Source organism: Peromyscus maniculatus, chromosome 7 (genome assembly GCF_049852395.1).
Source record: "Peromyscus maniculatus bairdii isolate BWxNUB_F1_BW_parent chromosome 7, HU_Pman_BW_mat_3.1, whole genome shotgun sequence".
Classification (NCBI taxonomy): Eukaryota; Metazoa; Chordata; class Mammalia; order Rodentia; family Cricetidae; genus Peromyscus; species Peromyscus maniculatus.
Genome location: NC_134858.1, coordinates 105,320,986 through 105,332,826, shown reverse-complemented (window position 1 = coordinate 105,332,826; position 11,841 = coordinate 105,320,986). Strand labels below are relative to the sequence as shown.

The 11,841-nt window shown below is 54.8% G+C and overlaps 1 protein-coding gene and 1 long non-coding RNA gene across 4 annotated transcripts; one reads left to right on the top strand and one right to left on the bottom strand.

Annotated features, from left to right (window-relative positions):
• Window positions 1-661: 661 nt before the first annotated feature.
• On the top strand, window positions 662-5,059 carry LOC143274329 (uncharacterized). Of its 2 annotated transcripts, none has more exons than XR_013052932.1 (3): window positions 662-1,312; window positions 2,956-3,121; window positions 4,703-5,059. It is a non-coding gene; the product is annotated as an uncharacterized LOC143274329 (long non-coding RNA). The 2 variants fall into 2 exon arrangements; XR_013052931.1 differs by having other exon boundaries at window positions 664-1,312; window positions 4,700-5,059.
• Window positions 5,060-6,249: 1,190 nt separating this feature from the next.
• On the bottom strand, window positions 6,250-11,841 carry Cish (cytokine inducible SH2 containing protein). Of its 2 annotated transcripts, none has more exons than XM_006978371.4 (3): window positions 11,152-11,841; window positions 8,054-8,274; window positions 6,250-7,822 (listed from the first exon to the last, which is right to left on the bottom strand). In XM_006978371.4, the coding sequence occupies exons 1-3, from the start codon at window positions 11,169-11,171 to the stop codon at window positions 7,290-7,292; spliced, it is 774 nt and encodes a 257-aa protein (XP_006978433.1). In that variant the 5' UTR covers window positions 11,172-11,841; the 3' UTR covers window positions 6,250-7,289. The 2 variants fall into 2 exon arrangements, with proteins under 2 accessions (XP_006978433.1, XP_015852557.1); XM_015997071.3 differs by lacking the exon at window positions 11,152-11,841 and adding an exon at window positions 9,200-9,766.

Sequence of the window (11,841 nt, the reverse complement as noted above, 5' to 3'; positions counted from 1 at the left end):
GCCCCAGATTGGACACTAGATAACCCTAGAGGTCACACCAGACCTGGGCCTTCCCTGGGAGAGCCCTTAGTGTGATGATGGGGTTGAAGGAAACAACTTCAGTCAAGGAGGGCTTCCTGGAGGTGGGGACCTAAGCTGAGGCTTTGACACTCTGTCCCTTCCCCAGGTCACTGGATGTCCTCTGAGCCTTTCCCTTGAATGGCCGTCAGGTTCCAAGAAGTGTCCCCTGTCTCTGCATTGCTGGTTCCAAGAACCGCAGCTTCTGGCAGCATTTGGCTGGCATTCTTTCTTAGAGCCTGCTTGGGTTTCTAGAGTCTCCAGGCGGGGAGATTGGAGGTGGAGAACGGAAAGAGATGACTTCTCTACAGAGAAGGTCCTTCTTGAACTAGACATTGGGAGGTGGTCCCAGACTGTCAGGCAAGGGGCGTAAACACACTGGGGCTAGGCACAGGAGGTCGGTGAAGTGAAATGCCCTATCTCCTTCCTGATCAGCCATATGAGCAGGACTGTGCGTTCTCCCTCACACAAAGGAAAATGATTCCCTGAGCCCATCAATTCCACTAGCTTCACACACTCCACTCCCCATCCCATTAGCCCAGTCCCCAGAATTCTAGGCCACAGAGAACTGGCAGGTACAGGCCCGGGGACAGTATGGTAAGTTCTCAACAGTGAAGGGGATGGGAGCAGGAATTCTGGGGCCTTGAAAGAACGTGACACCCTCACTATGAATCTTTTTATAATGTTGCTTTGCCTGCTTAGAACTGAGTAAGTCACCCCTCCAAGTCCCCCAGCAAGTTGGGTGGGTGTGACTAGGGTCAGGGAGAGATAGGCCATGATGGGTGGGCAAAGACAGAGTCCAAATTCCCTCAAGGTCAGCTGGGCCTCTCCTCTGGGTATCTTCCACCCACTCCACCTCTGAGCTGGCACCGGGCCTGCCCACTCGCCTGGGACCTGCCCGAGCACATTGAGCAACCAGTTCCTGAGAAGCGTGGAAAGCTGTTTGGTTTAAAATTAACTCCCCCGCGCACCCTCCTGCCCGCCCTCCTCAGAGTTCTTGGAAGAGGCACTCGGCTCTTCCTGGGAAGAGGCCTCTAGCCACAGCTGCTATGGTTCTGGCGAAAACACCTCACCCAGGGTGGGGGCGGAGCTGCCCACACTGTGCCTTCTCTGCCCTCCAAAAGCACCCACAGGTAAACTGCTGAGACCCAGGAGAGAAACTGGGGATGGTCGAGTTGCTGGAAAGGGGGTGCTGGTGTGCCCCAAACCCACACCTCCCAGCCCTGATACAGACTGGCTGACTCCAAGTGAAAAGGTACAGGGCTATGCAGACCCAGCCTGGGTGCCCTTCGGGTAGGACACAGAGCAAATGGATCCCACAGACAGTAAACCCAGAATCTTGGCCTGTGATGAGAATGTGTGTCTCAGGAAGATAAAAACAGCCTGCTCAGAGTCGCCCAGCTTTGCCTGTTAAAGCTGCGCCTACCCTGTCGATGCCAGATGGATGATGGCAAGATCCCAGGAGCGTAGGCACCCAAGTGCCAGGGGTAACAGTACACCCTCCCAGGTCTCTTCCTGTGGCCCCTCCACCTTTTCGGGCTACCACGGGAACCATCTCCTTCTGGATAGGCCTTCATGTCTCAGAGCTTTGAGGAAATGTTTGCCTAAGGCTACTTCTATGGCTCCTCCTACCAAACTGTCCTCTGGAAAGAGCTGAAGAAAACAAAGGAATGTTGGCCAAGGGGAAAGGTTAGCACGCATGCAAGCCCCCCCCACAAGCATACACACACACACACACACACACACACACACACACACACACACACACACGCACACACACATGCACACACACACAAGCACACACACACAAGCACATACACACACAGGCACACACACATTGATATGCTTAGTGGGGAGGGTAAAATGCTTCTTGGGAGGAGGCTGAGAGCTGAGACGCACTTAGAACATAGCCTTGGCCTCATGCAGGATGGGGCTGAACTCTAGTAGAAAGGGAGCCCATGTCTGGTGACAGGAAAAATCTGGTCTGGTTTATTGGTTCTAGGGCTTGGGAAAGTCCCCAAAGCAGGGTTCTGCCCCTGGAAAGAATTTGCTAGATGTCATGTCCCCTTCAACCACACACCATCAGGATATCTCTGGAGACAGTAAGTTCCTGTGTGGGTGGAACAGCCCCAGAGGGCTGCCTGGAGGAGATGTAGTAACCCCAAGTTTCCCCAGCCTTCAGAGGCTACCTGCTGTACCCTGGAGTCTGCCTGCTTCGACCAGGCTTGGGTCATGGAAACCACTGTCTTTCCACTGAGCAGACAGCTTAGGGCCTCCTTCCACATCCAGCCTGCCGCGTCTCCCGCTCAGAGATGGGTATCTGCTTCCATGGACTTGGCTTGCCCCCAAAGCCAGGCCCAGACACTCTCTACTCACCCTCTGGTCTGCAGTCTGGCCAGAACTAGCCCTCCAGGGACCTCCCCTAGCTTGTGTCCCAGACACGGATCCCCGACCCTGCTGCCCTACAGTGGCCGCTGCTGCCCCCTCCCTGGCTGGCTGTGCTGCCCCACGGAGCCAGAGAGGGGTGGGGAGGCCAAGTGCAAGCCTGCTCTAGATCAAGACTGGTCTAACAGGTTGGTGTGAAAAGGCTGCCCTGCCCTGCCCAGGCTCCCTTTCTAAAGGAGGACAGCCTCCTCGGTAGGGGGGTTGCCATCGCAGAGTTAAGACAGCCGCTCATGGCTTCAACTCTGTCCGGACACATTAAGCCTTGTTCTAGCAGGATCTGCTCAGGCAGCAAACTAAATGCTGGACTTAGGTTCAGGGGCCCTTGGGACCAAGGGAATGCTAGGTGACTCAGTAATCTTGACTAAAACATCTCAGCGAGACACTAGCCAGTTAGACCTGCTGACAAGAAATACCCGGTGGCTTCGTACTACCTGCCCCCTCTAACCATTCCAGAGGCCTGGGTCCAGAGAGCGACACCACATCGGACCACTCTCCAAACCTATCCTCCTGTGGCTGGGCAGAATCTTCCAGGCCCCAGCTATGCCCCCATGCCACGCCCTGCTGGACCTCTCTACTCTTCTATCTGGCTTTTGACCTTGGGAGTCTAAGGCTTTGGCAGGTGAGTCTTCAGAGACAGGGTAGAGTAGTGGTTACACGAATAAGGTCTGGAGGCAAGGCTTATGACCCCCAGCTAGCCATTACCTCTCTCTAAGCCAGTGGTTCTCAGCTTTCCTCTGGTGTGACCCTTTAATACAGTTCCTCATGATGTGGTGACCCCCAACCATAAAATTATTTTCGGTGCTAAGCCATAACTGTAATTTTGCTACTGTTATGAATCATAATGTAAATCTCTGTGTTTTCTGATGGTCTTAGGAGACCCCTGTGAAAGGGCCGTGACTCACAGGTTGAGAACTGCTGCTCTAAGCCATACCCCTTCAACTGAAAACAGAGACAACCTCTGTTAGTGTGCAGGGCTGGAGCCACGCCCCAAATTGCCACCTTTGCCTCCTCCGGTTTCCGGTGGCACCCCACCCCTCTAAGTGCCGTACCTGTGAGTCTTCTCACGGGCCACCTGCTTTGACGTCGTCGTGGAGCCGTCCACCTAGAGTACTTTAGAAATGAGCATCAGAGCTCAATACAGCCCTCTAGACTCCGGGGTGCTCCACCAGCTGGATCAGTTCAGCTGCCCTCCCCACTCATCCTGGACTCTAGGTTGGTTTCTGCTTCAGCGCCATTGTGCTGGTTGTCCCAGTATTGGGGGCAGCCCCTCCCCATGTTACCCCCAGGACCTACCCCTGCACTCTTCTCTGGTCGCCAGGTTCACTGCCAGCCTCTCAGCACCTTCTCGAACCCTCTTTGCTGCAGGGTGACCCACACCAAGGCCATTCTTTCTCACCCACTCAGGACCTGCTCCTTTGTTCCCTTTTACACCCTCTCTTGGCTACCCGCAAGCTCCATGAGGGTGGAGGCCATGTCTGTCTCGTTCCCTGGGCCTTGATGGAGTCTGATTCAGTTAGTGGCCAAAGAGCACACGTGAAGGGACCCAATCAGTGAAGGGTGACATTAATTACTCTTTGGGCATATTATGCCGGGCCCAGCATGCCCACCTCAGGGCTTACCCTTCCTCTCCAGCTAGCGCCAGCAGGGTTGCCCTTTTAGCAGCCCAGGACCATCCAGGGGGGTCCCACTGGCCAGCTGCTTGTTCCTTTCTGTTAGGCTTGGGTCTCTGACTTGGGTCTGGGGTCCAGTGACACATTTTCTGCCGTCCCTGGCCCTAGGCAGGCATTGGTATTCCTCTCATATACAGACTGAAATGTCAGCAGCTGGCAGCCCCTTGTCAGGAAAGAGCTAGACTCTGGTTTGAGGGGGGCTGGGGACGGCGCACGGCCAGGACCACTTGGGTGCTCTCAGTAGGCGGAGACGGGTGGAGAGAAACAACCGCCCAAGCTGCCACCCAGTTGCCTATCTCCACCTCGCAGGGGCGTGTGGGGCCGAGCGCAGGTGGATGAGTGCTGCTCTGTGCTCAGCTCTCTGAGCGGCCTCAGCCAGCCCCTGCTCCTGGCATTTGAATACGGGGTAGTATTTGAACCCCACTCCCGTGGAGTACAGCGTCCTCGCGCAGACTTGCACCTGGCAGGCATTCTTAGACAGTCGCTCGTGTGAAGAATGAGGTTTCCTCCGCTTCCTTTTCTTACAGCAGCTGACTGTCCAGGTTGAGGCACCAGATGTGGAAAGCCTGCCTCTGGCCCCTGGGGGCCCGCTACTTTCCCACTAAATGACTCACATCTGGGGGGTGGAGGGCAAGAGGGATTACTTCACGAATTTTGGGAACCACAAAGAGGCTGAGATCAAAGTTGAAGAAAAGGCACTCCCAGAGTCGTGGTAACGCTGGGAAGGGGTACGCTGTTGGCACCCACTGTCAACAATCGAGAAGGTGCCACACCAAGGAGATGGGCTTGGACACTACTTCCGGCTTTAAAAATATCACCCCTCCTTCATCTACCTCTTGTTCACTCTAACCCAATGTCATTCCTTAAAAAAAAAAGAGAGAGAGAGAGAGAGAAAATGATTTTTCTGTGCGTGTTTCTCTCTCTCTCTCTCTGTGTGTGTGTGTGTGTGTGTGTGTGTGTGTGTGTGTGTGTGTGTGTGTAGGTGCACAGAGGCCAGGAGACGGCATCACTTTCCCTGGAGTGGATACTGGTCTTCTGAAAGAGCAGCAAACACTCTTGACCCCAGGCCACCATCCCAGCCCGCACGATGACATCATTCCTCTTGTCATTACTGTCTCCGTGTCCTCAGTCCTGTGCCTCCCCGATTCTGGTTGTTTATTGTTTTTAGCCTCTTCTGTATCAAGATGCTGCTTCGTACAGCTTCCTGCTCACGATCCACCATTACTGGCCTCTTGTAATTTGCAGCTTCTAATGGTCTCAGGACTAAGACCATATCCTGAATTGTTTCCATAAGGCTTAGAAGGCTATGAGCACAGCTTAGAGGAGCTTTCCTGTGAGGTCCTCACACACGGTGGGAGAAAATATCAGGCCATAGCAGGATCCCAGCAGTCTAAATATCCCCAAGTCAGACCATTGACCCTGGACAGCAAGAACTCTGACACTCCTCCCCGAGACCAGACCCTACCAGCTCATTGGTCACTGTCTCTGACTCAACTGATCTACCTCACTGCCCGGGAAGAGCCCGCTCAGGCTTCATGTCAGGGATCCTCATTCTCATATGCTTTTGTTTCCACTGTCCTTCCTCCTGATGTTGGTCCTGAGTTCTGTGGCCTCTTCTTCTCATACTACCCTCCCCCTGTGCCCACTTGCACTTTTCTTTTTTCCAGAGCTGAGGATCGAACCCAGGGCCTTGCGCTTGCTAGGCAAGTGCTCTACCACTGAGCTAAATCCCCCCCCCCTTGCACTTTGAATGGCTACTTCCTCTACATGCACCTCTTGGGCTTGGGGCTCCTCTGCGCCCCACTTCCCACATACCCAGTGGGGCAATGGATAGCACACCAGAAGGCATGCAATAGACCTTCACCTCCTGTCTCTCATTTCCCAGGGGGAACGGGGGGGGGGGTGTGTGTGACAAGAAAGGCAGCTCTCTGTGACTTTCACCCCTCAGTCCCCTGGCAGAGACTGCTCCGTCCACGTAAGGTTCTGAGCTTCTGCTTTTCCAGATGTGAAACTGGATCACAATAGGACGAAAGGGAGACAGACTATCCGCAACTCCAGATGCCCACAGAAGGCTTCATAAATGGAAGGCATAATTTTATTATCATTACAGAAAAATCAGTGGAAGAAAAACTACCAAGCTGGTTTTTGTGTTATAATAATGGTTTTATAAAGTCGCGTTAGGTATGTATTTCTCGCTCTCTCACATGCAGGCAACTTCCTGGGCAGGAAGCAGACACAAAAGAGCTGCAAGAGCAGCCCTTGAGCCAGCATCCCCTTCCTGGCCCAGCACATGCCCTTCTGCAGGGCCCGCACCACAGAGAAGCCAGCTCTGTGAAGGAAGCCACGTGAGGAGACGAGTGTGAGCTCTGTGTTTCTGGCTCCCGTCTGTCTGGTTACCCAGCCTCCCAAAAGAGGCTAGGGAGAGAAGAGAGTGGGCACATCCATATGCAAGTGGTCAGGGCCAGGACATTCAGGACGACTTTGGGCCCAACAATACATCTGGGGATGGGGGGGTCTCCACAGGGAAGAACCAGAGCTGGGGATCTTTGGACCACCCAGGCCTTAGGGCAGAGAAATGGGGTGGCTCATGCCATTAACCCACCCCAACCCCCACAAGGAGAATAAATAAATAAATACTGTATAACTGTGTAGCCCCCAGGCTGGCCTGCTTCCTCCCAAGGGGATGGCACTATCAACCTCAGTGCCTCTGGCTGATACTCTCCCAGAAACAGGCTGGCTGCTCTACAGATGGGCAGGGGGCCTGCCCTACCCAGAGATTGAGAAACCAGGCCTGGGAGGAAATACAGAGTTCGGGTGGCTAGGGCACACCAGCGAATGGAGGCCTGGGTCCAGCCTCCAGGGTGAGACAAGGTCCTGCCTGTCTGTCTCTGCTCTGACACGTGGCTTCACCACAGAGAGCCATATGGGACCTGGAGGCATTGACCTCGGAGCTGTGTGACGCTCCCTCTTCCACCTGCCTTGTTCTTGCTGGCACCTTCTGTATGTATACAGGCACCAGGATGACTGAAGGGGGACAGCAGGAAGCCAGGTCCAGCTGGGGCCTGGGTCCGCTCCAGGATATAATTACGTGAGGCAGGGCAGGGTGTCTGGCCCCAGTCACAGCTGGAAGGGGTACTGTCGGAGGTAGTCGGCCATGCGCCGGGGCAGCGGCAGGCAGTCCACGTCGGCCACCAGACGGTTGATGACAAGGCGACACAGATGTTGTAAGCTGCGGGCGCTGCTCCTGCGCACAAAGGGCTGCACCAGTTTCAGATGCACGGCAGTCGCCATGGGTAGAGGCAGGGCTGCGTCACCTGGTGCCTCTTGCTTAGGCACAGGCAGGGCTGGGGTGGGAACAGGATCTGGGCTGTCACTCCGGGTGTCAGCGGCACAGGAGGCCACATAGTGCTGCACAAGGCTGACCACATCTGGGAAGGCCAGGATTCGAGGTCTGGACAAGCAGTTGGAGTCCAGTCGGAAGCTGGAATCGGCATACTCGATGCGTACATTGGTGGGGCCACGGGTGGTTTTGACGGACAGCGTGAACAGGTAGCTGGGGTGGGTGCTATCTCGTACTAGGAACGTGCCCTCTGGCATCTTCTGTAGGTGTTGCCGGGCCTCGCTGGCTGTAATGGAACCCCAATACCATCCTAGACAAGTAGAGAAGAGGCCAAGGGACCGATCAGAATGGAAATTCGACCTAAGGGCACCAACTCAGGGCTCTCAAGATGGAGAGCCCCTTCCCATTTCCCTGGAGAGGGATGCACCTCTACCATCAGACTTAGGGCCAGGACCAGGCTGCCCAAATCCGATTCAAAATCCAAAGAGCTTAGTTCCTCCACAGACCTCCCAGGACAGGGTCTGTTTCTCCTGAGACTCACCAGATTCCCGAAGGTAGGAGAAAGTCTTGGCTATGCACAGCAGGTCCTCCTCAGGGTCCAGCACCTTTGGTTCGCTCTCTGACTGGACAGGAGTCTCCTCTGCCACCTCCTCTGGGAGTGCCCCAGTGGGCAAGGGCTGCATGGTTGGCTCAGGCAGCTCCAGAGACTGGGCCCACAGAGGCCGCTGCCCACTTTGCTCCCCAGCCAGCAGAGGACAAGACCTAAAGTGGGCAGATAGGCAACAGAGCTCTCATGTGATCTCCATTTTCAGAAAAGGCCTTTGATTGCTTCCCCCAAACACACCAGTTTAAACAAACAAAAACAAACAAACAAACAAACAAAAAAAAAAAAACAAAAAAAAAACAGGGCCTTATTATGTAGCCCTGGCTGGCCTGGAACTTGTTCTGTAGACCAGGCTGGCCTCACATTCACAGAGATCCACCTGCTTCTGTCTCCCAAATGCTGGCATTAAAGGTGTGAGCCACCACACCCAGCTCATATATACAGATCTTTCTTTCTTGTTTTTTGGGGTGCTGGGAATTGACCTCAGAGGCTCACACATGCTAAGCAAGTGTTCCACCACTGGGCTATATATACCCACACCCCCAGTTTCATAGAACCCATTCTCAAAAGATTCTTTTCTGCTCTCCTGCATTTACTGTATACAAATTAACCCTCATCTGGTATCACCAAAATCACAGGCCGTTCCCCAGGAGCACTTTCGGCATTCTTACCCCAAGAATGGGGAACCTGTCAATGCAAAAGCTAACTCCCAGCTGTGCTGATTGAGGTAGCCTGTCAAATGCCACTGTATCTGGTAGAGTCACAGGATGAACTCGGGTGGGATCCTCAGGGAGACCTCAAGATTACAGGAGAAAACCTAAGGTTACATGGTAGCTTCCTGTCAATGGAGGTATCTGTTGGGGGTACCTCCGTCCACATCGGCTAGGACTTCACGACTTAAACAAGCTCCTACCCATAACCGGCTGGATTCCCGTCCTGGGCTCTGCTCCTCTCAGCTGAGGGGAGGTAGTGGCCTCTAAAGGCATTGGTGACTCTCATCTCTCATAAATAAGAGCTCCCACCAAAGGACGGAGCACTCGACCCACATTCCAGACTCCACCCGGTCGAGTGTGTACAGTTTACCTCTCTCTGGCTTGCTGTTCTCCTTCCTTCCAGATGAGGGCCTACTTGCCCTGAGGGGTTTGGCAATATTAGAGAGCCGGGATTAGGGGGACCGAGATAGCTGAAATCCTAGGGGCAGCCCACCCAGGTGGTGGCCCAGGGGCTCTGCGTCCTGGGGAAGGAATAGTTGACGCTCTCTCGTTTCTCATAAAACATGTCTCCGGGCCTCAGTTCTGTGTCTAGGTCCCTGTTGGATCTTAGGACCTCAAGGTAATGAAACCCTAGGCTCTACCCACACTTGCTGGGGAAGGCAACCCTGTATCAGGTATTGCTTGTAAACAACAAGGAGTGGTTAGGAGCCGGTAGCAGTCAGCAGGGACAGAAGCCAGACCTGACAGTGTAAGTGGTGTTTAGAAGGTCACGGTCCTGTGACCACTCATGAGAAGGGGTGGCTGGCTCTTCCTGCCAAGTGTTTTTCCACACTTAAACAATCTGACTGAGCCGTGAGAGCTCTCGAATCCCACTTAGTGAGTAGAATTTTGAGGTGACCTGCCTGCTGGGGCTCATAGCCTGTTCCAAGTACCTTTTAAGAGGATGTGGGCAGCCAGCCAGTCATTCCACGGCCTCTGTTGTAAGCATGAGGCCTCTTGCGCAGGTCCCACATGCATGTGTAGTAAGCACCTCTGGGGCTGGTATGGCGTCTCGGTGTAGAATGGCTGTGTTAATCCCCTCAGGTTGCTGGGGAGAGACTATATATCTAGGCAGGGGTGTGTCTGCCACTGTGTCATTGTGGTGGGGTTGAGGACTGGTGTGTTCCAAGAACCTGTGTGTGCATGTCTTGGAATCTAGCCATTAAGTCCTGCCTGACGATACAAGCCAGTGAGATGAACCAAGCCCAGGAAGGTGGGATACACGCACATCTGTTCAAGAGCTTGTGTCCCTGATGCCCAACACTGGCCCCGAGGTTCCCAGGGGCCTTCAGTTAAGGCAAAGTCAAAGAGGCTGTGGGAGCCCAGAATGGAGGAGGGAGCCACCCAAGAAAGAAGGCAGTGTAGGGATCTGCTGAGGAGTCCAAAATTCAAAGACTGAAGGAACATGGTAGGGACTACCAAAGAATAAACAGTCTTCCCAGCACCTCCATGTCCTTTTCCTGAGACCCAGGACAGCTTAGAGCAAGGGCACTTCAGCCTGGCCCCACCCTCCACTCTCCCTCACTTGGCACCATATGCACGTCAGTTATAACCACTGCTACCGGACCACCCAGCTCCCCCTGGATTTGTCAGACCCACCTATACATATTTCCTCTCTTCTTAGCATTTCCTGAATTCCTGACTGATCAATGACTTAAGGGGACACTGAACAGGTGTGCCAAAGCCACTCAGCGGAGGCCAAGACTTTGTCTTATCAAAGCCCCAGTCCACCTACAGTCCCACATTTCCAAGTCCATTTCCAACCTTGGAGAAAGCAGGCTAACGTTTTTGTCGCACTGAGACCTCAATCTGGGCTTAAAAGAGGTGTGGGGATGCTCCTAAGGGTGCTGGTTATCAGGTGCCAGTCTTGGGAGAGTCAAGGACCTCAGGGATGGCCTAACCGCTGACCTGGGACGGAGGAATGGACACCTGAACAGAGAGGAGGCCAGGGGCTGGTCACTGGCAGGTAGGAAGCCGGAAGGCGTGGTAAGCTCTGGGCTCAAAAAAGTCTAGACTGGTGAGCTCCATCCTGGGGGACCTCTTAAAGTTGTTGCCAGTGAGATCTCAGGAACGGGGGCTCCTCCCACCGCTCACCTGCCCCATTTAAGTGTGTGTGTGTGTGTGTGTGTGTGGTGGGGGGTATCCTAGGCACACCACTCAAGGTCCTGTCGAACTCCATCACCTCCAACCGGTCAAGCCCTCCCAAATCCCGCAACTAGCTGGAGGCCTGTGATCTCCCGTGCTTCCCGCGTGGAGCATGGGCAGGGAGAGAGCGGCGCTTACCCCTGTACGCAAAGGACCATGTCCTAGAGGCAACGGCGGCTCGAGAGTCGGGGCTCGGCGGGACGGAAGCAGAAGGGAGCCAGTGGGTGTCGAGGGCCCGAAGGTCAAGGTCCCGGGGCGCACGGGCGGCGAGCAAGGGACTGAAAAGCTGTGGAGCAAGCAGCCTGGAAGGACGAGGGGGCCGGGCCGGGAGGCGGGGCGGGGCCAGGCGCCTCCTAATCTTTTGTCCGCTGCGTCCCAGCCCTTCCCGGAAGCCGCATCTTCCTAGAACCGCGGGCGTTGCGGCGACCGGGAGGGGAACAGGGGCGCTGGAGTCTGGGGCTTCGGACTGCGAAAGGAAACACCGTTGACAGATTTCCAAGAACTTTCCAGGAAAACTGGGCAGGAGCTCCTCGAGTTGACCAATCGCAGCGCTGGAGGTGGAGCCGAGCAGCTGGACAGGCCAATTGAAGTGCGTGAATCCTGGACTGACGTGACCGAGTGAGGCGGGGCCTAGAGACTGGTCGGGAGAAGACTGAGTTTAGGGGCAAGTTACGAAGGAAGAAGTGTGCGACTCAGGCCAGATTGTCTTCCTTTCCTCTGCTTCTTTGGGGATGGGTGCGCTTATCTCCCCGTAGAACTACAGCGCGAGGGCAGGGTCTGGGCCGGTCCTCCTAGCTAGCCGCTCCTATCGGACGTTGTATTAGGGCT